The 26,926-nt window shown below is 50.9% G+C and overlaps 2 protein-coding genes across 9 annotated transcripts in view; one reads left to right on the top strand and one right to left on the bottom strand.

Moving 5' to 3' along the window:
• LOC309623968 (uncharacterized protein) overlaps positions 1–26,926 on the top strand; it is a 243,418-nt gene that overhangs the window by 197,887 nt on the left and 18,605 nt on the right. The window contains exons 3-6 of one of the 4 annotated variants that reach the window (XM_082381422.1): positions 2,573–2,682; positions 3,409–3,508; positions 4,317–4,485; positions 4,701–4,846. In XM_082381422.1, coding sequence (XP_082237548.1) covers positions 2,573–2,682; positions 3,409–3,476 — 178 coding nt within the window. In that variant the 3' untranslated portion in view covers positions 3,477–3,508; positions 4,317–4,485; positions 4,701–4,846. Of the gene's footprint in view, positions 1–1,563; positions 3,509–4,316; positions 4,486–4,700; positions 4,847–8,676; positions 10,752–26,926 lie in introns of those variants that run through there. The other 3 variants (XR_014241726.1, XR_014241725.1, XR_014241724.1) reach the window with 3 other exon arrangements.
• The window catches only part of MACROH2A1 (macroH2A.1 histone), an 80,443-nt gene continuing 54,298 nt past the window's right edge, over positions 782–26,926 (bottom strand). For 3 of the 5 annotated variants that reach the window (XM_082381416.1, XM_082381417.1, XM_082381415.1), the window contains exons 6-9: positions 20,287–20,386; positions 13,506–13,595; positions 10,759–10,933; positions 782–1,556 (exon numbers count right to left, since the gene is read on the bottom strand). In XM_082381416.1, the coding sequence (XP_082237542.1) occupies positions 1,391–1,556; positions 10,759–10,933; positions 13,506–13,595; positions 20,287–20,386 (531 nt within the window). In that variant the 3' untranslated portion in view covers positions 782–1,390. Of the gene's footprint in view, positions 1,557–10,758; positions 10,934–13,505; positions 13,596–18,422; positions 18,514–20,286; positions 20,387–26,926 lie in introns of all 5 variants that reach the window. The other 2 variants (XM_082381419.1, XM_082381418.1) reach the window with 1 other exon arrangement.

Genomic DNA, 26,926 nt, shown 5'->3' on the forward strand with positions numbered 1-26,926 from the left:
CGCGGGCTCAGTAGTTGTGGTTCACGGGCCCTAGAGCGCAGGCTCAGTAGTTGTGGCGCACGGGCTTAGTTGCTCCGCGACATGTGGGATCTTCCTGGACCAGGGCTCGAACCCGTGTCCCCTGCATTGGCAGGCGGATTCTTAACCACTGCGCCACCAGGTAAGTCCTTGCTAACAAGTTTAGGTAACCAGAATTAAGCTACTCTGGTGCAGCTGGGATCATCCCTAAACACTCACGGCTGCAAAAAGGCATGTAAAGGTGACAGCATGTCTTGGGGGCCTTGGTGGTGGCACCTTGCCTTTGGAAAGCTCCTGGCAACAGGGGCCTCATCCTGCAGGAACAATAGGCCCGACACAGCCCCAGCAGAGGGCTCAAGGCTTCTGTAGCTCCATTTGGCAAGTGGCCCAGGGGCTCTGGGTCCAGCCATGAGCCAGAGAGATCGTTGGGAGGGGGCAGACAGCAGGAGAGAGCTGGCCTAGAGATCTGGGCTGGAGTACCAGCCGCCCAGTTGCCACCCACATGGCTTTTGGTGCATCTGCTTCCTCATCCATGAAACGGGGATCACACCCTTGCCCAAGTGCTCCTTTCAGAAGGATGAAAGGAGAGACTTTATATGAACTCCCTTTATCAGGGCCTGAAGATGCTCTCCCCACCCCGGGAGTGCGATGGCCACTGTGGTGCTTCCTGGGGGTGGGCTGCCCCACCCAAGGTGCCCCATCCTGTGACGATAGAAACCGACTTAGGACTCAAGGGCACAATAACTTGGAACACACCAGTCGCAACAGTTTAACATTTTACTAAATCAATTCACACGAATTCCAAATTGCAAATATAATTAAGGACAACAGATTCTGTTCTGCCTTTTAAATCTTTCATTTTCAAATCCATCATTAAGACAAAAAGTAAACAAAAATTAAGTCTGCTGCAAATTCATGATTTTTCTTCTTGAGGGGAAAAAAAGGAACATTATAGTAAAAAGAATGCCACTGGGTGTACAATAAAGCACCACGACACACGGTTACAAAATGGGCTTCCTGGACTCTGCCCCACGTAGAAGACACTGCTCTCCCCGCTGCTCTGCGTCAAGCAGGATTTCATTAAAATAAAACTATAAAATCTCCTAGGTTACACTAAAGTCAGACACGGTCTGGAACACAGTGCTTAACAACAGTAATGTCAACTATCAGTGCTAACGTAAAAACATTTTAGAAGGTCAAAAACAATTAAACTGGAAATCAAAACCTTATTTTCCCTAGATGAGCAAAACTGAAAAAAATGAAAGGGTTCCCGCCTCCCACTAGGAGTGGAGGGAATCTTTTTTTTTTTTCTTTTCTTTCTTTCAAATTGGAGGCGGGGGCACGGTGCAGGCTGGTTCTGCAGTTCCTCAGCCTAGTTGGCGTCCAGCTTGGCCATTTCCTGCACGTAGATGCCTATACTCTCACTGTCAAAAAGCACAAAATACACCGTTTTGATGGAAGAGGACATTGTTGACACGAAGTAACTGGAGATGGCCTTCAGGATCAGCTGAGCTGCCGTCTGCTTCGGAAAACCGTTCCTGCAAGAGAGAGAACGACGGCTCAGCAACTAGGGGGCCGTGGTGGCCACAGGCCCCTGTCCCCGGCCACCTCCTCCCCCCGGGAGCCCCTCGAGGCCCTCTGTGCTGCAGTGGCCTCGTGTTGGGTGAGGGTCCACAAGTGGTACTCGACCTCTGGCTGCTTGTACACAGGCGTGAGAGAGCCCAGTGCCACCAGACAGGGGAAGAACGAGGAGACAGAGAACTATGACCCGCGGGAGAATGTGCTGTGCTCTGAGAGGCGGCATGCCAGCAAGGCGACAGAATCTGTGGTTCGCGGCGTGTGGGCTGAGTGTAGTCTCCCGCAGGCAGTGTGAGCGCCCACGGTTCTTTTCCCAACATCACCAGGACTAGCACGGGGCTTGAGACACAGCCCAGGCTCCCAAAGGCCCCCCGGGGGTCTCAGCCTCAGGGATGGCTGGAGGCTGGAGCTTCTCCAGGAAGCACCAGCCTCCCTCCATGCAAGTAGAGGGTTACATCCTTCACACTGGCCTTCAGATTTCATGGGCAGCAGGAATCCACCTCCCGGCACACACCAACTTGGACACCCCATAGGCCCAGGCCTCGGGGAGCTGTGAGCAGCAAACGACCCTGGGACAAGTAGGCTCTTCATCTCAAGGGACAGCATCCCAGTCTCCAAGCCAATCTGGTGTGAATTCCCATACAATTCCATTTAAAGTAAATGTCACGTGGCAATTCTGGAGGCAGGGGCTCAGAACTCGGGCAAGAATCTGAAAGCGGGACTAGAAGGACGGGCGCTCCTTGCTCCATGTGTGCTGGGGCTGTTCCTGGTCAGCACTGCAGGTGCAGGAGGACCCAGGTGGCCCAGGAGGACCATGGCAGGAATGTGTCAACTTGCCTAGTCTGGGGGAAATAACATGGACTTTGGAGCCAGTGGCCCTGGATTCAAATCCGTACTGACCCCGGTTTACAGTCCAGGATACTGAGGGTGAGAGTGAGGGGCTGGTCTCCATGGGGATTTCTTTGTTCCTAAGCAGATCTAGTCTTCAGTCTGCCCTGAGCCTGTGGGTCCAGTGGAGTCCGAAGTGCTGGGTCAACCTGCCAGTTTCGGCTGGGGCTTTCCTTCGGATGGGGTACTTGCTGCCAGGTGAGAGGTTTTCAAATGTGTCAGGTGCGGGATTTCTCCTAGGCTCACTCGCTAAGTGCCATGAGTTGTGGACCACCTCAGCGGCTTCTTTTGGAGGGTCACACTTACTCTATTGTCAGCACTCAGGGCTTTTCAGAGCCTTTCAGAGCCAAGGAGAAAACCATTCCTGCGACTTGTTTTTGATCAAACAGGGCTTCACCCAGCTTGACAATGGGCCCCTAGCAACTCGTGGATGCTTTAGAAGTGAAGTTCCTTTTTAGAGGACAAGAGAGTCACCCCAGGCCGTTCCTAGCCTGTGCAGAGGAGCCTGCGGCAGTAGGTAGGGTGTGACCTGGAGTTGGGGCTCCCTCATGTGCAGGCGCCTCCCCCACCCCCAGGCACAAGGCACTCCTGCCTGGCAGCGAGCACACACGAGCCTGTGAACCAGACCAGGGTCAGAGTCTGAGAGAGCTGCAGGGGCGTTCCGGCCAGGACAGGGCTGCCGGACAGGCGGCTTCCTCCTGAGGAGACCCTGGGGCCCCGTCCACCAGCAGAGTTGGGGTGACCAAAAGGCGGGCTGGGATGGAGGGTGGTGGGGAGAGGGGCTGTGCTGGAAGTGGGGAGGGTGGGGACCCCGCAGGGCAGGTGACACCCCTCGCACCCATCCCCACTTGGGGCCTGCAGGCTCGGTCTGGGAAGAAGCTGTCCTCACAACACCTGGCTCGGCCGCCTTGACTATTTTCACAGGAGTCGAGGAGCACAAAGGCTACACTGTCCGGAACAAGACACGCGCTGGAAAGCGCTGGATGGAGTGAACCCGACCTTCTGCTTTGAGGACCCCTCTCCAGTGAGTGTGTCGTGGGGCGCTCAGCTCGCACCCTTATAGGGGCTGCCCTTCCTCCAGGCAACCCTACTCCTGAGGCAGGGGCCAGGCCAGCCATGGCGGAGCGCAGGCACAGGGTCACCCGAATGAGGGCCCATTTTAAGCATCTCACAAAGAGCAAGTGTTTATTCTCCTGCTGTAAATACAGGAGCTGCCCTAAGGACTCGTTTCGTTCCTGGTGAGGAAAGCCTGAGGAGGCGGCAGCCCCTGGGCAGACAGGCGGGAGTGGGCAGGGCTGGGAGGCTACGGCAGGACAGCGGGGCCCGGCCCGCCACTGGAAGCAGCTGCGCTCAGGCCAGGGACTCCGAGGGCCGCTGACCCGGGCAGAGCTCGGCCTGCGGGCACGACCTGGCTAGGCGGGGGCTGAGAGAACTGCGAGGAGTTGCCTCTGCACTGGAAGCCCGAGACCACGCTCCACCAGCCCCAAGCTCCCCCACTAAGGGTGCCCTCCTGCACGTCTCTGCCTTGCACCTGCACAGGTGAGCTGGGCCGAGGTGAGGGCCTGTGGAACTTGCCTGAAGAGCAAGCTGTCTGTCGTGTGGCCTGATGGTCACAGCCCATCTCCTCTGGCGTTTGCCCAGCCTGAGCTGAGCCTGGCCAGGGCTTCGTGAGCTGCCCTTATGCCACCCTGCGGCCGCTCTGCCCGAGCCAGGGGAGATGTGGTGCGGTGCAGAGACGCAGGGTGTGGCCGCAGGGCCTCCCTGGAGCACCCGCAGCAGGCCGGTCACTCCGCCTGTGCCCAGCGCTTTCTGACACAGACCTTCTCCCACAGCTTTCTATTCCTCTGCCTTGGGCCCTTGAAAAGGGATGTGTGACTCTGACCGAAGGGACATTAGTTCCTGTTCCTCTACATCAACAGTTCTCAACATTAGCCTCTGTCAGGATTACGGAGGGCCGGCCAAAACGCAGGCTGCCAGGCTCCGCCCAGGAAATCAGATGAGGTGAGCCTGGGGACCATGCTTTGAGAACCACTGTTCTACACGCACTCAGGGTGGGCCCAAAGGTTAAGAACCTGCACTGGGAAGAAAGGTCGGGGTCAAAGGTCACAGACCTGCAGCCCACGCCTGCATGCCCTACTGTTAAGGGAGCCTGGGCTGGTCTGGCCTTGTCCTTCAAGGTTGCTGTTGGGTGAACTGTGAATATGATTTGTTTCCAGGAAAACCTCTTGTTGACAAACCCATCCCTCTGTCTGAGGCAGTCACAGCCTAAAGAAGAGACCCAGCCATGGGACTGTGGCCACTCTGGACCACGCAAGCCACCAGGAAGGAATGGAGGAGGTGACGGCTTTCTTGACGTTTCCAGGTGGGTCCCAAAAATGTTTTCTAGTAGGCACAGTTAGAAGTATTTGTAACAAAATGGAATGTAGAAGTGGATGCTTTCACAAGCGTGCTTTACATGCAGAGGCCCTGCACCCTCAAAACAGGGGCAGCTGTGGCACACGCAGTGGCCTGGAGCCACACGGGATTTGAGTCTGGGCCCTGTCTCTGTGCCTTATTTCCCCACCTGGTGAAATGGGGTAGCTAATCAAGTATTTATTACCTGGGGAGGCTGTGTGTATGGAACAAAATACTGTACAGACAGCCCTCAATCAACAGTGTCATCTCTAAAGTGGGTAGTCTCGAAGGGTCTTTCTAAAGGCCCACACAGTGGAAAATGGCCTCCCCAACCCCAGACCCCATGATAGCTGGGACTGGGTGACTGCTGCTATCTTTGCTGCTTCCCTGTGCTGACAAAGTCAGCATCAGGCCCCCAGAGGGCTGCTGCCCGGGTCTGTGATGTCCAGTTCTCTTGGAGGGCCGTGGGCCAGGACTGCTGGCATGCTGCGGTGTGGCAGGGGCTCCGCCGGGGTCCCCTGGTGCAGTACTGACCAGCTTGAGGAGAGTTGCTTGCCTATGCGTCTCACTCATCTTGTGGCTTCTTGGCTGGCTGGCTGGGTTCTTCTGTTGAATAACCACAGCCCTTCTGAACGGCCATACCTGCTTGGCCAGGTCTTTGTGCCTTCCTCCCCATCTCAGGCTTACTGCTTCTGTGACAGTCACTCTGTTCTACCGCTGTACTGTGTCTGCCTTCTGGATGAGACCAGATGGCACCTCCTCAAGGCGCATTAGAGCAAGGGTGGATAAGGGCTTCTGCACTCCAGTCAGATTCCAGTTTCAATCTTAGCTGCCCTCGGGAGCAGGCGTTCACCTCTCCTGGCATTAGTTTCCTCCACTGGAAAATAGGTACTGCTCGGCGATGGCAATGACGACAGTGGTGGTGATGCAGATGCTGCTTCCCCTGGGAGATGGGTGCCCCTCCTAGTCCCATTCGGCTCCTGACCCTGCCAGCTGTGCTCATGCCAAATGTCTTAAGTTTCTCTGCGGCCAAGCGCTTCCCACCCCACATGGAGTTTATCTTAGACTTCGACCTTTTTTATTGCCTTGACCAGACTAAGAAGGTGTCTGAGCTTCCCCCTGAAGTCGCTCCAGCTGTGTCTGCAACAGCCTTTCCCAAGTGTCTTAGACCTCAGTTTCCCTGGCTGTTGCAAGGGGACCCCATGGGCTACCTCCGCCTGGTGCCCTCCTGGGTCACCTGCTCAGTGATGGCCGGGGGCTGTACACATTGGTTGCTTGTCCACTGTCCCATCTGATGGCAGAGACGTGGGTTCACAGGGCCACAACACAGAAGAGGATTTACTCCCTCCAGCTGTGCTGAGCCCCTCCTCGTGTAGGGCATCGCCAAGCGTCCCTGCTCCTGGCGAGCTCAGCCTCCAGGGGCAGGGCAGGGCAGACGCAAAGGACTCCAGGCCAGGGGCTGTGCTGAGCAGGGACCCAGAGATTGCTGTGAGGAGAGGTTGTGTCCTGGGGGCTGGAAAGCCCAGATGGGTTTTCTGGAAGAGAAAGACTAGGAGCCTGACCCTGAAGGCTAAACAGGAATTAAAGTAGATTCTAGATGGACTCTGCTTTTTTTTTTGCTGGACCAGGCCACCTGTCTAATTGTCTTGGCTGTTTGGGAGATGGATAGGGCAGGGCGTCTTGGCAGCTTGGGTGACGTGGGCAAAATGTCTGTCATCCCATGTGAACCCTCCTCTGCTGGGATTAGGTTTCCCTCACACTGTGCTCCTGGGCCTTCCTGTGATCTGTCTGGCTTTGAGTAACTGCCCAGCCAGAGACTACTCCATCCAGAGGTAAAGGGCAGGCTATCGAGGTCCTGAGCTGAGAGCAGTGGGTTACAAGAGGGTGAAGCTAAAATTCAGAAGGGGATGGTGATGGGCCCAATGCCTCCAAAGCTAGAGAGAGGCCAGGGCAGCACACCCCAACAGAGGCCTCTTACCTTCTCTCACTCCAGGGCTCACATGTTTTTGGGTTAATAAGTAATTCTCCCCAATTCAGTTTGTCTCTGTCCTTTATATTTGTCTTCTGAGGCCCACACCGAGGGGGTAGGGAGGCCGATGGCTCTGCCTGGGCAGGTCAGGGAATTCCAAGAGGTGTTTCCAAGGTTCTCTAGAATCCACTCACACAGAGAGTGCAGAGGCAGTGGGGTGATCCTCTGGCAGGATGCTCGGAGGTGGGTCTGTTGACCAAAGGGGACAGGAGGCAGGGGTTCCACGTGCCTAATACCGAGAGCACTGAGGCCAAGGACCTCTGAGCAAATTCTGGCTCTACCAAGTACACGCTGTGTGACCTCTGGTGAGTGACTTGACCCCTCTAAGCTTCTGTTTCTTTGCCTTTGAGTGGAATTAATAGTGCTGCCCACTTTGCGGGGTTGTTGTGAGATACTGCAGATAAAGGGTTTAGCACAGTGCCTGGGACTCAATGAATACCCACAAGTGGTAGCTTCAAGAAAGCGAACTGGCTTTCCTTTTAGGCTCGTAAATCTAAGGAGAGTTTAATCAAAGCCCCAAACTAGCTATTCCCTGAGTACTGCCCCTCTGGAGAGGGGTCGTCCCCTAATGTCAAACAAACAGAGCAGAGGGAGTGGGGTATCCATCAATATTGTGACCAGAATGCCCAAGGACAGGAGGTCCAGATGCCAGAGGTGGTTTCCCAAGGCCAGGGTTACACCCTGGGTCTCATTTGCCTCCAGTGGGCTTTAAGATTGGCCCCCAATCTTGCGGGCCGATGGGCTGGAGGAAGGGCGTGTAGGGCTGTGGTCATCCTCCACATGCCCAAGATGCTGGGCCTCAGCTGAGAGAAAGTGATCCCACAGCTCTTTACCAACATGTTTTGCATTTATATTGTTTTAATTCCAACATGACTTTTATGCCAGAGACACTGGATGCCACAAACAAGCTGTTTTATTTCCCCTCCTAAACCCCACTGTGATTTACTGGCCGGCTCTGGTGTAATCCCATTCTTTGCTCATGAAAGAGAGGGCAGCTGTTTACATGGCTCTGTGGGGCAAGGTCTGCCCGACAGATGTGGGGCTGGGTGGCTATGCACATGCGCTTGACTTTGGCATTCCGCCCTCTTAAAAGCTTTCAACTGATTATTTTTTAAAACTTTTTACTCCGTGAAAAATGTAAATAAGTTTGTAATAACAGATGCTCTTTTATGGGCATGACTTTTACGCTTCAATTAAAAATTTCCCACTAGTCATATGAAAGAGCATGAAATTATTACCTCCAATAAAGGCTCCTATTGCTTCTCTCCTCAGAAGCACCTTTCATCAGAGTAGATCAAAGTGCATCCGAAACACTAATTAACTGAGCCTCAGAACCGTCTGTGAGGAAGGGCAGTCCCTTAGCCTCACTAGCTGATAAGGCAGGCCAGGGACAGAGAGGGTGATTCATTTACCAAAGGTCACACAGCAGCTCAGTGCTGAAGAATAGAACTTCCATGGGAGGTGGGGGGCTGGGAAGGTGGGAGAAGCAGGAAGTTAGCTAATTATGCTCAGATCCAAAAGCACTTTGTAAAAAAAAAAAAAAAGGTCTTGAATTGACTCTGGGACTGAGTCGGGCACCTATACACCTCTCCACAGTTCCTGGGAAAGTTCAACCCGCTGGGTGCTTGCTGACCAGCTTATGAAGGATGCTCGTCTTCGCCAGGTGCTCTTAGAGCCGACTGAAAAAGGCTGTTAGATGCTCTAGCTCTGTCAGCTTTGCTTTCAACAGGCATTTAAATGGTATTGACTTTTAAAATGACGCTCAACAGATGCTTTTGGCAGAAGCGAACAGAATGAAGATGTATGGTGACGGGAAACATAGATGGCAGTCCAGAACAACAATCATGTCAGCTCTGGATGTCCCTGCAGAGCTCGGCACAGGGCGGAGTAAGCGTGGGAACGCGAAGCTGGGGGCCGTGTGCGTGTTCACCTGTCCTCTGCTCAGGGTCCCTCCCCACCCCCACACACCAGCTTCTTTGTGCTAGTAAGCCCCAGAAAAGAGCCCACTGTCAGTGCAGAGGACTGAGGGGCTCTCACGCAAAGGAGCACCTGGTCTGGGAAGCCTCGGCTGCCCAGAGCTGCAGGGCCAGGGCCAGGAGGGGAAGAGAGGGGAGGCGCGGCGCCCACAGCTCACCTCCAGGAGGGACTGCACAGGAATGCTCCTTCTGTCCCAGGTGGAGGCAGGCAGTGACAGAGGCTCCAGAGGAAGATCTTTTCCCATAGCAGGTCCTCTGGTGGGTCCACCAGTCACGTGTGACTGCCGTGGCCCACAGGAAGCCCTGGGAGCCCTGGGGCACAGTGCCTGTCTGCCTGTAAGCAAGGCCTTCTGGGTACAGCGACTAAGCGCTGCTTGAGCAGATGTGACAGGAATTCTGCCCCGGACTAGCTCTGTCACTGGCACTTGGGGTGTGGGACCCTCAGTGATGGCACTGTTCAGGGAAGCAAAATTACAAGGCCTGCCCAAGATAAAAACAGCAAAATCCACTCTCTGTCCTCCTCATGGGTTTGGCAGAGAAGTGCTTTGAGAAGAGCAGCTTTCTATACACACACGGAATAGTGCTGAGGACGGTGACTCAGGCTCACCCGGGAGGACGGTGCAGCCTGCGGTGTCACGGGACGTCAGTGTGCTGGGACCTGTGCTGCCACTGCACAGCCCGCCTTCCTCGGGTACCGGGAGGGACTGATGGCAGAGACCCTGGAAGGCTCCCGATCTGCATGGGAAGCCCCAGGGATGACACAGAGTCCGGGGCTGCGGGAGCTCTGAAGGCCAGTTTCCCTTTGCTTCCGTGCCCCATCCAAATGGCGAGCCTTCCAGAGGCCTGCTGCTCAGACCCTTGGTAGGGAGGACCGTGGAGATGTGACAGGCAGTGAGACACAGCCTCAGAGGCAGCCCTCGTATCTTCATCGTGGCAGAGAGTTCTCAAAGCATGCTCCCTTCGGAGAGCTCCTTTAATTTCCGAGCAGTCCTGAGATGCTGCGTGGCGGGGACGATCACATCTATTTTACAGAGTAGGGGGCTGGACTCAGAGTGGGGGTTAATTTGCATGCCATCACGCAGCTGGTTAGCCAGGCCCGGGCCCGAGCCCAGGGCTGCTCTGACAGGCAGGACCTGATGGGCTGTGTGCTGGCATCTGGGGGTGCACCACCCGGGAGCGGGTGTGGTTGGGGGTTGTGGCTGATTCCTGCCTGCCTCATCCGTGGGTCAAGGACTACACCCTTCCAGTGCTGGCCCTCTGGGTTGTGTGTCTGTCTTAGGGGCAGTTGTGCTGCTCCCCACAACCTCCGTGAGTCTCCCTGGGGGGATTTCAGGGCTCGGAGGTGGGGGAGGCCCAGCCCGATTTCACTCTCACGTATCTGCCCACTCAGATCCACCTCATCAGCAGGGCAGTGAGACACAGGGAGAGCAAGCAGGTTTTGGGGAGGTGGAGGATGCTTGGGAATACAAAGATAAGGGGCAGAGAGAGGGCTGTGCCCAGAGCATGCTGGGGTTCAGGGACAGAACTGTAACGCAGCTATATGGGCTGGGTCTGGGAGGGGCTCTCCCGGTCAGTATCCCTGCATTCATGCCTCCCCACCCACCTAAGGTTTTAGTGTCCTTCAAGGGTCACCTTCTGTGATGACATCTGCTGTCACGGCTCAAGTCTGAGTCTCTCCTCAGGCTTCCTGTCTCCCTACCTCTCTTCAACTGTCCCTCACAATTAACTTAATGTCTATGTTCTTCCCGATTTCGAGCTTCCGGTCTCCTCAACAAAGGCAAGTGCTTGAAAGTAGCCTTAGCTGACCATGCGCACAGTCAGAGCTCCCTGCAAGCATGGGCCCCATATGCAGGGGGACAGGCCGTGGGCCCTTACCTGCCGCTGCCGATGGATGGAAAGGCGATGGACTTCAGCTTCTTGTCATCTGCCAGGGCCAAGCAGTTCTTCACTGTCTTTTCCAGAAGCTCCTCACACTTGTCTGCACCCCAGACGGGACTGTTACAGTGGATCACAAACTTGGCGGGCAGGCCATGGCCTGCGCTGACAGCGGCTGGAGGGGACGAGAAAGAAGCAGTGAGCTGGGTCCCCCTGCAAAGCACGCGTGCTAAGTGCCGAGCCCAGGCCGGCTCTCCAGCTCCAGTACGTCTTCCCGGGCCTGCCGACCACCTGGTTCAGGAGGGCTACAGCTGCCTGCTGCCTTGTGATTCCCACGGAAGCTCGAGCTGGAAACTGCTTGCCCTCGGTGGCGGGGCAGGGGGACGCCAAGCCAACCTCCACCCCTGGAAAGTTGGTGTTAGGACGCATGGCCACCAGGAACTTTAGTCAAGGTCACAGTAAACCCTCTCCCTACCCTCCCAGAAGGCCGAGCCTTAACCATCTAAATAACTTGACCAAATGTGTCAGAATGTTTGTAGCCTCCAATTAATTGCCTTTTGAGGGTCTCCAACCGCCCTTTCCTCAAGTGGATTCATGTGCATTTAATTATGATGTATCGATATCTATAAATCTCTCAGACACAGTTCGGAATAAACCTACTGGGAAAGTAACCCAAATAGCATGTCTGCTGCCCTGTTCTTCTCCCTGACTAACCGATCCTGTTAGTTCTGACAGAATTAATTGGACAGTGTTTTTAGGATGGAACTGTTTTCCTCTCCTAGAAGAGGAGCCTTTTCCCAACTACAGATCTCCATAGCAGACCTGCCTTTCCAGATTTGTTCTCATTCTCTGCCTCTTGTCAGATCTGAAGACACTGGTCTGGGGTCTGCTCCTACCAGGAAATATAACAGGCCAGCCCATGTCTCCCAGAGCATGTTCCAGGATTCCTGTCCCAAAAGTTGCAATGCAAAGAAGGTGGTTCTGGAACCAATGGGTCTGGTGAGTGCTGCCTGGTAGACTTCTATACAGGAGCACACTAACGTCTCCACCCACTGCTCCAGTAAGACACCCAAACTTTTTTCACCAAGTGTTTTCTAAACCCACTTTGTGAAGAACACCATCAGCGCTATCCAAGGAGTCTGGGTTGTTAATGGGTACGGTATGTCGCTAGCAGAACCTGGAGAAGAGTGATTTATGGGAAGTGTCTCATGCTGCAGTAGCAACTGCTCTGATCCCAGAGTCACAAGTCTGATTTTGAGTCCTGGCTCTGCTGACTGGTTCAAGAACTGTGGGCTTGAGATTGGGGGACTTAATTAATTCACCTGCATGACTACATGAGAAGTAACTGCTAAACTATGCATTCAAGAGAAATGTGTTAGCAGTGATTATCTTTGGACAGTGGAACAGGGATATGTTTTATTATTTCCTTTATACTTACTTAAAAAATATTTTAAAACATTTTCTAAAACAGATCTTAAAATCAAGAACGAAATGCGTTCTTGTTTTTGAAACAGGCAAACATATCTTTAGCTGTGCTAAGTCTAACGGGTTTGTGCCAGCTGTGGCTCCGGTGTCACCAGCTAAGTTTGGTGTGTGGCAGCATCAGGGCCACCTCTCATCACACCTCCTGAGGGTCACCAAATGGGCTTTAACTGGAGTACCAACAGGAAGGACCTTGGGCTGGCACAGAGAGGTGCCAGTAAGGGGCTGAGGAAAGGCCAGGAGCCCCTGGCTGGGTAGTTTATGCTGTGTGTGTCCTCCCTGTTCAGTGTGGGCGGTTCCAGGGGGGAACTGCCTGGAAGAGCTCGGTAATTGTGCCCCCACCAACTCTCTGCAACGCCATGCCCTTTGCAGGCAAAACAGAACTGGCAGAGCAGAGGTCAAAGGCAATGCCACCCTCTTATCCCCGCCAGGACCCGTGACTAGCCCAGGATGGGAGGTCGTGCGTAGTCACTGGGGAAAGAGAGGTAAGGCCTGGGGTACCCTCAGAGAAGGCTGTGTGGCTGTCACATAGTAACTGTTGATGCCCATATTAAGATTCATTTGAAAAACAAACAGGATTTGAAAGACAGAATTGGGAACCATCTAGTAAGCAGAGAAAACTGGAGCCCAAAGGGGAGGAAGGGAGTGGCCTGTCCTCACATAGCTGGTGGGGTGAGCCAGCCTCACCCACTGTTCAGACTCCCAGGTGCTCGGGAAACCCTGTGTCCACCTAAAATCCCCAAATCCAGGCTGGCATCAGTGAGAAGTGCCCTGCCTCTAGTTCTTAGCAGTAAATTCTCCTCACATCACATTTCAAGTCATCTTCTTACCCCTCTTATCAGGAAAGGTGTAATTGGCAAATGAGAGATGTATATTTACATTTCTCCCATGAAAAACACAGATGGTTGAATGAAAATGATTCATTTGCATCTCATCAGCAATTTTGCAGATGGCTCAGTATCCCTATCTATACTTCTCAGCTCTTAGATTTGCCGAATTTGGCTTCTGTAACTGCTTAAAATTTGAGGGCTAGACATCAAACACTTAGAAGCTATTTTAAGTAATGAAGAAAAAACTTGGAAAGGCAATTTCCACAACCCTTAAGTTCCCCTGACAATTTGTATGTGATAAAAGTCTAAAAGGCTTTCTTCTGCCTCCATCTCGGAGATAGCCATGCACCTCTGAATTCTAAGTCGTCCCGTAAAACGGTTACCCTAAGGCAGCATGCACCACGCCCAGATCAGCACAGTGCCTCCCCACCTCACCTCCAGCTACTTCCAAGGGCCCGTTCTTTTTCCGGAGTTCCAGAACAGCTTCCACAAACTCCTTGCCACCCTTCTTCTCCAGCGTGTTTCCTAGACAAGGACAGGGAGAGGTCAGATTGCCATCCTTGCGTCTCAGGGCACACACAGACACTTAGCATGTCAGGTGATTACATACTAAAAATGATCTGACTGGCTAAATTTCCAGACAGCTGCAAGACAGGAACAAAGCCCTGGCTGAGTCAAAAAAGTGAAGTTTCGAAGAGATTCACCATCGGCCACAGTTACCACTCTGCATGGCTGGTCACCGAGCTCTCTTTGCTGCCTCTTATCTGGGGGTGGCTCGGGGTGATCCTGGACATGCCAGAGATGCGAGGGAGATGGGAGACGCCTGTTCTCTGCAAGCACGCCTGTCCTGCATGCTTTCCATCAGCGTGAGAAACCAGATGGTGCCGGCTTCCAAGGCTGATGCCTCCCCCTGGATTTTCTTCTCTGTCTCTGGGGAGAAGCCCCAAATAAGGAGGTTTTAGAAGAAGCATACCATGCTTCCATCAGCAGCTAGCTCTCCTCTTGGCAGCAGGCCCAGAAGAAAGCATTCAGACTTGGCCACCTTTGGGCCAGTTTTATTACCATGCTTAGTTCCTATTTTGCAGCTTTGGTGTCATATGTGAATACAAAAAAAAAAAAAAAAAAAAAAAATGGCCTCAGACAGTATTTCCTTAATCACACAAATGATTCAGAATCGTTTTAGGTAAAGGAGAGCAACATCAGAAACAGAGCTTAAAGATGAACCTGTTGCTTAAAGGAGGATGACTAACTGTTCAGGACCAGATTAAAAAAAGAAAAAAAAAAAATCAAATGGAGGCAGGGAGCAATTCTTCTTGAATTAGGGTACTTGGTAAGTAATCAATTCTTGCTATGAAAGCCAAGCTCCCAAATAAGATGACCAATACCTATAAGGTCTGTGGGTTAAACGTCTCACGTGGGGCAGCAAGCAGCAGTCAAAATCGTCCTTTCAAGTTTGGACAGAATGGGGTCTTACGTCTTCCATAAGCTCTGCTTCCTCAGTTGTGCACATTTTAAAGTACATTCCTCACAAGAGGATAAAATACTCCCCTTAAGATTCACCATTTGTCTTGGAAAATTCAAGGTGCCCTTGGCACATTCTGGTATGGGTCAGTGAGGGTGCACTGGGATGCACCAGCCCAGATTCTCTTTGGATTCACCCCGGAATGACCAGGTCTGATTATCTTAGAGAAACCTGCCTCATTTGCATGTTGTTCTGGTGGGGTGAACTAACCCCAGGAAGTGCCTAGAAGGAAAAGCAGACAGCCTGGGCACCGTCACAGATAAGACGGCACAGGGCTAATGGCAGGCACTGCCTATAAGCCACCCCACTCTAGGAAGTCTGGGGGCCTGAATGAACGTGAGCAGCAGGCCATCACCCACAAGAGCTCTCAGCTAAGAGAAGGCCTGACTTTCAGACAGAGATTAACTTGGGATCCCTAAGGTGGGATCCAGCGTCCCTCCTCATTAGCCCAGACTGCCCACAAGCCTTCACCTGTCTTGGAAAGCAGTGAAGTAGGCTTTAAATGGCAGAGGTGTCCAGAGGGAAAACACATCCGCTTCAGAGGTTTTTACCGGCAGTGGTGGCAGCCTCTGCGTGTTTCTGACAAAGTTCGGCATCAGAGACAGTGGCCAAATGGGCTTAAGGGAGCAGGCTTGGGCCTCGCGGCTCAACTCCACCCACCAGGAAGTGGAGAGTTTGAGGGTACAACCCAGGTGAATGAGGCCCAATTACAGGTTCACCCGAAATATCCATGCAACCGAGAAAAATGAATCCGAAGTCTGAATCCGTTGGATCCCAAATGCTGCTGCCCAGCTGTACCTGGTCTGGCCTTCCCTCCTCACCCATCCTCCAGCTTGAAGGATGGATACAAACATGCTCCAGGCAGGACTATTTCAGGTCCACATTCTCTATCCTATCTACTCTTTAGGAGAAATGGGAAATTTGGAAGGTAAAGTAAAATCAGTGTTGTATTAATACTACCAACTCCCTTCTGAAATAGAAAAATATTAAGAAAATGGGCTGATTTATAATTAAAGGTGTTTTATCTTAGGAAGAGTGTTTACTTTAAAATTTTTACTTATAATTAAATCTTGCTTTAATTAGAAGTGAAATTTGCACGTTAAATTACACTTAATGCATTTCCCAAACTTAAAAATTGAACCCTAGATTGCAGGCAATCAACCCGGTCAGGACTTGACTCCTACACACACATATGTATGCACATGTTCATGTAGACACACGTGTACTTTTTAACAAGAAACAGGCCCATTTCAACTGTATTGTCAACACTCTGAATGTAAGACTCTTGCTTTTTAGGCTTAACTTCAGGGTTAATCATAAGGCAATTGGCTTATTTGCCCCCAAGCATAAACATGTGTTACTCCCATGAGAACAAGAGCATTATTTCATGCTTAGAAAGCAGGCATAAGTATCAGTGTTCAAACCAGCCTAAGCAAAAATTTAGGCTTGGACAAACGTCAGGCTCAGCCTGTGGTCTATTTCACTGTTAGAAAGAACTTTCGATGGGTAAAAGTTAATCACTGGGGCTAAGCATTCCTGCACTCGCATTCCTTCTTCCAGCAGTCTCGGGACTCAGGAATTCACACCAAGTATGAGAAGTGGAGTGATTACATCCTCGCTTCCTCTTTTCCCCTCTCACACATCAAAGTGGGAACTGGAACCAATTGAGACCATGTGTGAATCTGGTTGATCATTGTTTTGGTATTGCAAGAGATCTGGGTTCAGTACTAGTTTGGAATGGTTCGCTGAGAAAAAGCACTGAGGTGGGCTTTGGAAGACCTGGGTTCTGGACCTGGCACCGTCTTTCCTCCTTGGCCAGTCAGGTTGTCTGGACCTGCTGTGACAGTGTCCATGAGTGATGTACGACGTAACCTTGGCCGAGCTCTTGGACCCGGGTTACTTACATGTCACCAAGGCTACTCATGCCTAACCTGTGCATATGAGTGGGTTAAGGGCAAGCATGTCAGAGAGAAAAGCACTAGCACTATCATTATTCCAAGGAGACCGGTTCCATTCATGGTTTAGGAAGGACTGGGCTCTTCTGGGGGCAGTGGGGGGGACAGTTGGCTCTGCATGTTACCCCATCTGGCCCCACCCAGCCTCAAAGCCTCCAGCTCCACCTCCTGGTGTGGCTAATCCTGGGGAAACACTTTCACAGCCGCAGCAGACTGGCCCTTTCTTCCTCTCCCTGAGCCTGGGCGAGATTCTTTTGCCCAGCAAGTTTCACAATTTCCATTTCACCCAAAGTTCTGGATGGCAGGACGAACCTAGGCCTTAGTCACTCCTGGCTGAAAGATAAGCCCTCAGCTGTTCGTTTATTTAGTTTCCTCCAAATAAGTACTTCCCTCCCATCAAGTTTTCACTTGGTTACGAAAGGAAGTATCTTTCTCTTAAGCTGCCTGACTTAGGAGCTCTTAAACTCCTCCAAAATCTTGGGAAAGGGGAGTTTATTTTAATTGCCTACAGCCTGATTTCATTTGGGCCTGGCAGGCTTGGCGAATCCTGACTTTCCATCCAGTTTGTCTTTCTATCCTTGTCCAAAATCCAAAATGCCCAGGAGAGCAATTAGCCCAAATCAAAGTGGCTGGGGCAGACTGTGAACAGCGGGCTTTGTGAGTGACACTGAACAGAGCTGGACAGCTACAGATTGCTAAGCTGTTGCACTTCCAGTGTCTGGGACACTCACACGAATCCCAACAGCCTCATCCTTCAAGATGACTTCACTTTTGCCCTTACTAGAAATGTATCCGTTCTCTTTGGAAGTTGGTGTTTGAATCTATACTCAGAATGCTGCTCTCAGGACCAGCACACCTACTGTAAAAATCATATACGCACCTGAGAGCAAGACCTTTACGATAAGCACCTATCATGAACCAGGCATGAAGCAGGGTGCTTTGGTTACATGACTTAACATAATTCTCATCACCATTATTTTACGGATAGGGAAAACCAATGCATTGAGGAGTTATGTGACTTGCCCAGGCCCCATAGCCAGTAAATGGTAAGGGTAGGATTCAGGATCCTTCTACCTAGCTCCAAACCTGTACTTTTTTGCCATCACACCTGGATGCCTCCTCATTATAAAAGCCCCTCAACACATTCTTAAAGCAGGGCACTATCTATGTTCGTGCAGCGGGTCTGCAGTCATAGTACTTGGCACGCCACACGCTCTCTCCGCCTCACCCCACCCTCAGCTACTCAGTGCCAGAAGCCAACTGACCATGTGTGTCAGCTGCCGAGGAGAGGAAGGAGCTTTCTGGGTCTAGGAGAGTGTTTCTCAAGAGTGATCTAGGAACAGCACATCAGAATGAGGTGGCTTTCGTACACATAAGGCCTGAGAACCCCTGAGTGTGGCAGAGTGTTCTAAAACTCCCCCCACGTGCATCTAAGGCTTGAAGGCCATCCTCAGGAATGAGCGTGCTTCTGACACAGACCCATGCATACGCATTCCTGTGTGTCTGGTCCACGGGGGGGCACAGAAGTGGTCCTGGATGCCACTCGGCCGATCTGTCTGCATCCCGCTTGCAGCTCAAATCACGTGTGAACCCAGTCTCCCACAAAGCTGTGCCTCAGGAAGCAGTGAAGAAATGTTGCTGAACCAGTTTCCAAACCAGAAGTGTGCCCATTTGTGAGCTGCATGATGCAACCTGGCTGACAGTTAGCTGTAGTTCTCGCATTCACAACCCGGGGACAGGAGACCTGGGGAAGGTCAGGACAGCTGGAAGTGTGAAATGAATGCAGCCCTGCATAGCTGTCAAAAGGATCAAGCTGTCTGCGGCGGCTGACTGACCATGCACACACACACTCGGCAGCACCCAGCTAGGCATTACCTACTTCACCACCGGTGTAGAAGTCAGTGTTTGTCGGGTGAACGACAGCATCACTGTCGATCGAGGCAATGTCAGCCTGTACAACTTGCAACTATAACAGGTAAACAGATGTATATCAACTGTGTTGGACCGAGACCCACGCACAGGCACATTTACTAAGGCCCCAATGGCAGGGCTGGCCTACCTGGTCGATTCCAACATATGAGCCAAAAGGGCAATCAGTCCACGAAGTGTGCGCACATGTGGATGGGGGTGAGGAGAGGAGGAGGAGGAGGAGGAGGAGGAATATCAAATGTGACATGTTTAAATTAAACATTTGAATGACAAGTCCAAAAAAAGAGAAACAGACACATGAGATCATTTCCAAAGGTTAAAAGAAATAACAAAACAACGAATGCCCCACTTCACTTCGCAAAAGCCTGTAAGACTGGCACCCCACTGAGAAGGCTACTAAAACATGGCATCTGTTTTTTAAAAAACGTGGACTATCAGGCGAACCAAAACAACAAGTTTCTCCATTTTATCAGCAGTAGTCACCTTTTAGGGTTTGATTTTTATTCCTGTGATGTTCATCATTTTGTCTACCTTCGAGGGACATCTCTTGAAAACTGAGAAAACAGTATAGGTGTGCGCAGAGGAATGCCTTTATTTTTCCCCCTCGATGTGTAAAAATATTTTTCCAGCCTACCTCTTATTCTAATCAATCTCATTTTTATGTATTTTACATATAAAATATACTATGGATAGATAGGATCCTAGCTTTTTCTAGCTTGTGAGTTTTTTGTTTTTGTTTTTTTAAAGAAAGTATCTGTTTAAGGTAGTTAGAAAACAAGTTCAAGCAGGGCATTTTTGAGTCCCAGTTCTCATGTCTTCAGCCCACTACTGTACCCAGTTTGTGTGGGTCGGGCCTGGGCTCTTGCATGAGCATCTCTCCCGGTAAGGAAATCTGCCATCATACAAAGGTGGCCAAAGATGGGAACTAAAGATACACAAAACATACCTAAGTCAGCATCAGGCACAAGCCTGCCTTGATGGGCACCTGCTAGCCTGTTGCCCCTGCCAGGCTCACAGCTAAGGAGACAGGAGCCTTCACTGTGCCCTAAGCTGACAGTTCCTCTCTGTAAAGGTGAGGCCACAGAGTGGGACACCTGAGGGGTACCCCTCAGCTTGCCCTGAACCGTCCACCCTCCTGTGCAGGGAGATGCCATGGTTCTGGGGCAGTTTTCCACTGGAAGAACTCACTCAGAAAGAGATATTGCCCTTCTTTTTAATATCATACACGAGCCAAATAATTCATGAAGGTGGCACTCAGTCATATACTGTTTTCAGTTGTAGAAGAAGTCGAAGTGACAGTAGGTGGTAAATTTGGGGGAAATCAATTTGCTGGTAGATTAAAGACAACTTAATAGTATACTGATGCAGCTTAATTGTCTCCCTTCTCAAGTGTTTTCATGCTTTGTTTGTCATTTCTAATTAAGGCTTAAATGGAGAAACTATCATTTTGTAGTTACCTGAGATTTTTCAGTTCTTAAAAAAACAAAAAAAAACAAAAAATACACAGTTTTAAAAAAATCCCCCCCGAGTAACCAGCAGTCAGTGTGATCATTATGGAAGAGAATTTAGATGGCAATATATTTATAATCAAGGGGAAAGCAGCCAATCGGGCTTAATAAAACATAATCAGATCATTCCCATTTGGAATGGCTTGAAGTAAGTAGACATTCAATGTCTACCCTCAAACATTAATCTTGGTTTTGGGAATTTGGTTTGACCATCTGAAGTTTGAGAAGATGAAGAGCCTAAATTCTGGGTTCCATAACTTTTCAACTGACAGCTGATGGTGCCAAACCCCATCCCCAATTACCTAGGTCATCTTTAAGGTCAATGTCAGCATTGGTAGGATTGATTATGGCCTCCACCTCAAAGCCGGCTAAATTACTGATTTCACTGTGAATAAGGTTCAGCTGAAAAGAAAAGCATGAGGTGGGAAATAACAGGACAGCTGGGAAGTCACAGAGACGTGAGCCTTGGGATACAGATGAAGGGCAGTGGGCACTCCAGGTGCACTGGGCACAAAGGGGAAGAGGGAGTCACTGGCTAAACTGAATCCATGTCAAACGAAAGACTCAAATGCCACTCGGGATGCTAAAAAGAAGCAAGCTAGGCTGAGGGTCCAGAACGTGTTTGTCTGGTGATGCCTGGGGCCAAAGGGAGGCATAAGCCACATCAGGCTGGTGGATCCACTTCCCTTGAAAAGAACTTGTGATCTGGGGGCCCAAGTACAGCAGCTATCAGGACCCAGAGTCAAGTACTCATTGCTGGGGTAGGGTGGGGTGGTATATGTGACTGTCCCCTTCTTTGAGAACTGGGATGGTGCGGAAGTCCTAGCTGGTTTGGGCAAACCCCTCGTAGCTCTACCGTTCTCTTCCAAGTGGTCATGGGTCTTTGAGGCTGTCCCCATCACCGTGACTACTAGCAGGCTGGCTCCTGTGCCCTGCTCAGGGGTGGCGAGAAGCAAGAATGGCCTGTTACTTAGTAGCATCTAATTTTACGTGCCTGTTAGTCATGTAATACTGAAGTTCTGGCCAAACCCAGGAAGAGACACAGCAGTTCTCCAGCAAGACAGCGTGTCTTTTAAACTCTTCACGTTGTTGGTGAGGCTACTCTGAGGCCCAAGGGGTAGAGCATTTTCTTTGAGTGAGCTTTATGAGTACCCTACCACCTGAGTCTTTGTAAAGAACCGCTGAATGTCTTCCCTCACCACTATTATTCTGGTGCCATGGCAACCCTCAGTTTGAGAGGAATCCTAAGTTCTAGACTGGCTGTCAGAGGGCAGGGGGAATTAGCTGGCCCAGGATCCCCTTCCTGTTCTTAGGTCCAAGCGCCTGCAGCTAAGCACTCACACTCTCTCAGGGAAGATGGCTATTCTTCAGTGACAGACATTCCTACCAGATGCAGCAGAGAGCAATGCCCAGAGGAGCGGATGACCAAGACCAACTGCAATCCCGGCTTGGGGAGCTGACCGCACCCGCGGGGCCCAGCAGGGCAGGCGCTCACTCCCAGGAGAGGGCCGTGTGCAGACACTCGGCTGGGAAGCTCTTGGTAACTGAGCTCCAAGTCACTGAATTTCTGGGGCCAAACGTTTTGTTGAAAACAAAACCAAACAAAAACCTGACGTGCTATAAGCAGTAGAAATATAAACCCACATTTCTGATTCCCAGACGCAATCAGCAGATTCTCAAAAAAGGGACCTGCTTAGACTGAAAGTTGTGGAAATGAATTTGGTCTTATGGGCGGGGGAAGGACTCTGGCTAGGCCCTGCCACAGTGTGGTAGGCCTCATTTTTACTTAGTGCTCGAAGAGAGAAGAGGTACAAGCTCTCTCCACTTGGACTTTCTGGGGTATGGTTCCCAGCACTGCAGGGTGATTAGGGGCCAGCCACTGGCATTCCTGAAGCTGAAGGAAGCCCCCTGGGGTGCCCTCACACAGTGAAGCTCTCAGAGCACAGGTCCTGGTGCCAGGACAGAGGCACAGAAGAGACAGCATCAGGGAGAGGGTGCTAATGGTGTTGGTTCAGGGGGAAGGGGTGTGGATGGGCACACAATGGGGGGGTCGGGGTCTCAGAGTAAGGTAAGTGAAGGTTTAGGGTTCAGGACAAGGGTGAAGGGTTTGATTATGGTATCATGTAAGTACTGCGTATGACTTCAAGCAAATGCTGTTTATAAAAACTCAAATTAAGCCAGTACTCCCTGCTCCCCACCAAAAATAAAAACCCACACTGTGTGAAGCAGCAGGAGATTGTTGGGGGAGGAAGGGAAAGGAGAAAAAAGGGAAAAGAACACTTCACTTGGTGTTATGAATGAATACACTTTAAAGACATCTAGGAGATTCCTTTTTTGTTTGTTTAAACACCATACATGTTTAAATCTTTAAACTTCATAATATTTTTTTCTAATTGTATAGACACTTCTGGATTTGTATTCAGAAATGTCTCACCGGCAAATCAGCTACTGCCATGGGCTCTGATTCAACTAGCCGGGGAGACACTGGTAGACTGTCTCTGTCTCTGCCTCTGCCTGGGGAGCACTCCCCCTGCTCTTTAGGGCTTTCTGGGGGAAAGTGCGGGGCTTTGTGGCCTTGCTGAAGCGAGGGAGCAGTTGCAAACAGAATTCCCAGTTGTCTCGGGGCTCATCACCTTCCCTCTGAGCAGGAGCAGCCCCGCTCTTGGAAGCACTGAATCCTGCACATCAGGGAGCCACTGCCACCAGCATGGAGAAGCCCCAGCTAACCAAGTGCAGTTTCACTCTCACCCACATCATGCTCTGCTGGGTACCAGGCTCAGCAGAAGTCCTCAGGGTGAGGGGCTGAGCCACAAAACAGTATTGCTATTAAAAATGTACAATTATAGAGGACTATAAAGCATGTGCTTGGGGGAGGGGGGTGGTCTGTGTTTGTGTGTTTGGGAGAGGAATGGGGAGGGGAGAGGACAAACTGCTTCAGGCACTTTGGAAAGACAGATGGGCAATCATCTTGGCTTGGGCAGGCTGGACCAGGGGGCAGAAGCCAACAGTGATCTGATCATCTGGTCATGAAACAAGAACAGAAGCTCCCCTGGACAGGAGAAGGATGAGCAGAGGCCACGTACACACATGCCTGAAAAGGATCTCACTGTGCAGAGGACACATGCCAGCAGGCCTGGCAGGCCCAAGACAGATGCCCAGTCCTAGGAGGTCTCAGGCCCCCCTAAGCCCACCCAGGGTCAAATCCACCTGGGCCTCTTAGCCAAAGGGGCCCACAGCTGTCTGAAGCACATGGCAGAGCAGGGGTATTTGTGCGCTGGGAAATCAGATTTCTGGGAAACTGTGAAAATTCCCAAGTTTAGTCTGATTTTCTGGGAGGGAGGAGGGTCATTAATGATTTCAGAATGTGAATAAGGTGACTACTTCCTTGTCTTAACATTGGGAAAGATGGAAAACTAAGTTTTAAACCACAGAATGGTGAATTTGAAGTATCTGTGAAGATTGTTGGCCACTGGAGAGAGTGCCAGTTATAGAGCAGAAAGGGGGTCCCACTTGGCTGCAGGGTTGGGGGAAGGGGACTGAGCTAAGCGTCCTTCAAGATCTCTTCCACCACGGGGACCTGATGATGCTCATGTCAGTGGGCTCTGCTGGAGCCAGCCTCTGATGTCTACAGTGCCCAGTCTCCCCTCGAGGGGTTATGCCCAGTTAACCCTTGTTGTCTACTCCTGACGTGAACTCGTTAGGGTACAAGCTCCTTGAAGGCAGAGTGCAGGCTGCCTCCTGCCCAAGGGCCATCCAATGCCTAAGACAGTGCTCGGGTTTCTGTAGGCCCACAAACAGAGCTGGAACTGAATGTCAAACATCCAGACACAACTTTAAGATGACGTGAACAAACCGCTTCCCTGAAAGCAGGGCTAACGGAAAGGCCAGAGCTCAGGAACCGGGCCCTTGGCCTGGCTGGGACCTGAGGCGGCTCAAAGCTAACCTGGCTATCCTGGAAGGGAGGATGGCACCCACCACTGAGAGCAGGTCGGGAGGCAGCCTGCCCATGATAAGGAAGGAGCCGGTGGCTTGGGGCTACCGGATGGACATCTGGGCTGCCTTGACATGACCTCCTTGGCTACAGGAAATAGTACAATCCTTTTTTTTTTTTTAACATATGTGATCAGAAATTCAATTTTAGGAAATAAACGTGATGATTAAAGATTACCTGAGTGACTTGTTAAGCCTAGCCTGTCACTGTCCAGGCTAGCCTGTTCGTATCTCTCATTCCCTCACAAGGGACAAGGAAGAAGACTTCTTCCCCTGTGCCCACCACATAAAATGCAACGCTTTTCCTGTTCCCAGAGTCCACTTTAACTGAGGAGGATGGAGAGGCGAGGTCCTCCACAGGACTGTTTCCACTTCCTCATGGATCACCATGTGTTCCCTGTGGCCTGCTCCAGGGCCCGTTCCTGCCCTGGCCTCTGGGGTGGAGGGGCTCCTTCCTCTGTGCTATGCTGCCAGCCTGCACGCATCCCCGGCCTGAATTCCCCCAGAGGCCTCAGGCCTGGAGGTGGCATCTGGTGGGTTTCAGGCTAGAATGTGCCACACAAAGACAAGGACCCCTGTGGGCGCTGCTGGAGGCCCAGAAACATGGCTTCATCAGCGTCCTAAACTGTCTCAGAAGCCAGTCGTCAGCCATAGGGTGGAAGAGGGTGGTGGGCCTTTCCTCCTCATTCCTGCTTCAAGAGCTCCCTCTCTCTTTACTGTTCCCCAGCCCCCAGGACTAGGGTGTCTGCATCTGAGGAAGAAAACCCGCGGTACCTACCCCTGCCTCTAGTGGCCCACAGGGCTGCGGCTGCAATCCTGATAGTTGGGTAGGCACACACGCATGCCCTCCTGACACTGCTTTCCCAACTGCTTCTAATAATACTGACTCTTCCAAGGAAGCCTACATCACTTACTACCACTGACACAGATTTATAGAAATACACATTGGAAGTACTTTTTTTGGACATAAAGCTTTTTAAATCTCTGAGAAGAAGCTGAGAATCTCCACTGAACCACAAAGCAAACACATTTAGTCAACTCAGATTCACAGCACTGTTTCCCTTTTGAAAATAATTCAACAATGTGTGTGGAATACTGGGTAAAATCAGAGAGCAATGAGGGCGGTTACTCCTGAGACGTCAGTATGTGTAATACATTATCAACAACAATGAGATCCCAGGCTCCTAAGCCCTGGGCCATCTTCTCCTGCAAGTAGCTTAGCAACTGTGCCTTTCAGGGCTGTAGCGAGCACAGGATCACCTTTCTGACTTCAGCTTGCTTTGCGCTATTCCAGCATTGGTTTCATTGTCACAGGTGGAAAGTAAGACTCATAGAACACAGGGCACCATACAGTCACCATTGTAAAGTACCCTTTCTGAAACACTTCCTAAAATCCAAGTCAAAATTAATGTCTGTAATAATGACATTTTAAAATGTGCTTTGCGTAAAAATTCCTATGTGTCAGTTTGACCACTCTGGCCCCTTTTGCACTAAATGCCATGACTTTCACTGGACAGACTATTTATAAAGGGCCAGAAAGTCCTGCTTCAAAATAACGCTCTCAACTATGAACACTTACTCCCTCTCATGCTGCAGGGCACAGGGTTCCAGAAAGGGTTGCTAGGACACTAGCTTCTAACAGGGTGCCCAGGCTGACTTGAGATGATGCTTTATTCTGTGACACCACTTTTGGGGAGACACAGTTTACTCTGCTAAAGGGCACCTGCAGGGCTGGATTTGGGGGTAGCTCATCCTGGATGTGTGTGTCCTGGGTCATTAAGCTGGAAGCAAAGGGCAGTCTTGTGGTAGTTTGGGGTTCTGTTCTCACCACTCACACCTGACTGTGTGATACGGGAAAGAAGGCAGGTGTTCCTCCTGGCTCTGCACTCAGCCCCTTCTCTCACAGCTGACCATGTTACACTGGGCTCCAGTTCAACCAGTCCCTTCAGGCTCTCCCTCCGAAAGTCAAGATATCAAAAAGCCACATTAGTTTCAGCTGTCAAGCCTCCATCTTCCATTTTCCTCTATTTCCTAAATAATATTAGATAACATGCCTGTAAATGACTATAGAGTATCAGTGCTTCTCTATAGCTTTTTGGACTCTCCCTCCCCAACCGTGAGTGGAGTATAGTCAGTATTAGCTGGATTTGTACTTTCTGGTACTTTCCTGCCTGTGGTGCCTGGTCCTGAGGCCTGAGACCAGGCTGTACCCAAAATGGAGGAGATGGCACTGCTTGGTTGCAGAGGAGCTAGCAATGTGTCTGCAGTCTCTGTTACCTCCCTTCCCTTCCAGGGCTCGTATGCAGCAGACGAGGCCCTGATCCCAAGGCCAAGAAGGGCAAGAAGGGCATCTCTATTTGTACATGGACATTTGTATGGCTGAGTACGGCTATTCTGGAAATCCAGCAAGGGGGTGTGAGGAGTTCTGATTTGACGCTGGCTTTGAGGTAACCAGCAGGAAAGAGCAAGAAGAACACGGGGAAGGGAGAGGCCAGGGTCAGGGCACCCAAGAGCCGGGTACGGGAAGGAGTGAGGGAGAGGGTGGACCCAGGCACTGAACTGTTCTACCTGCTTAACAGGTTTCCAAGTCCTGGCTAATCGTCAGCATTAGGGATCTGAAGCACACTGGAGCTAGTCCTAAATTGCAGAGCTTTTTTGCACTTTAGTTCAAACCAAAGCAATTTGGATGACAGGTCACGTTAACTTTCAATATATTACCCAAAGGACAGGTTAAAGGGTGTGAAAGTAAACCCAGGTGGTTGCCTTCACTGCTGAGCTGAAATTTTATAAATAAAAAATATTTTAAACAAAAACTTTCAAAGCCCCAGACCTTAAGATGACAGAGTGCTGCTTATTTTTTCCTTTGAAAAATGCATACAAAATACAGATAATGGTTATAAAATGTACACTGTAATGGTTATTTGCTGGAACACAGAGTCCACCACAGGAATT

Source organism: Balaenoptera borealis, assembly GCF_965194805.1.
Source record: "Balaenoptera borealis genome assembly, chromosome: 2".
Classification (NCBI taxonomy): Eukaryota; Metazoa; Chordata; class Mammalia; order Artiodactyla; family Balaenopteridae; genus Balaenoptera; species Balaenoptera borealis.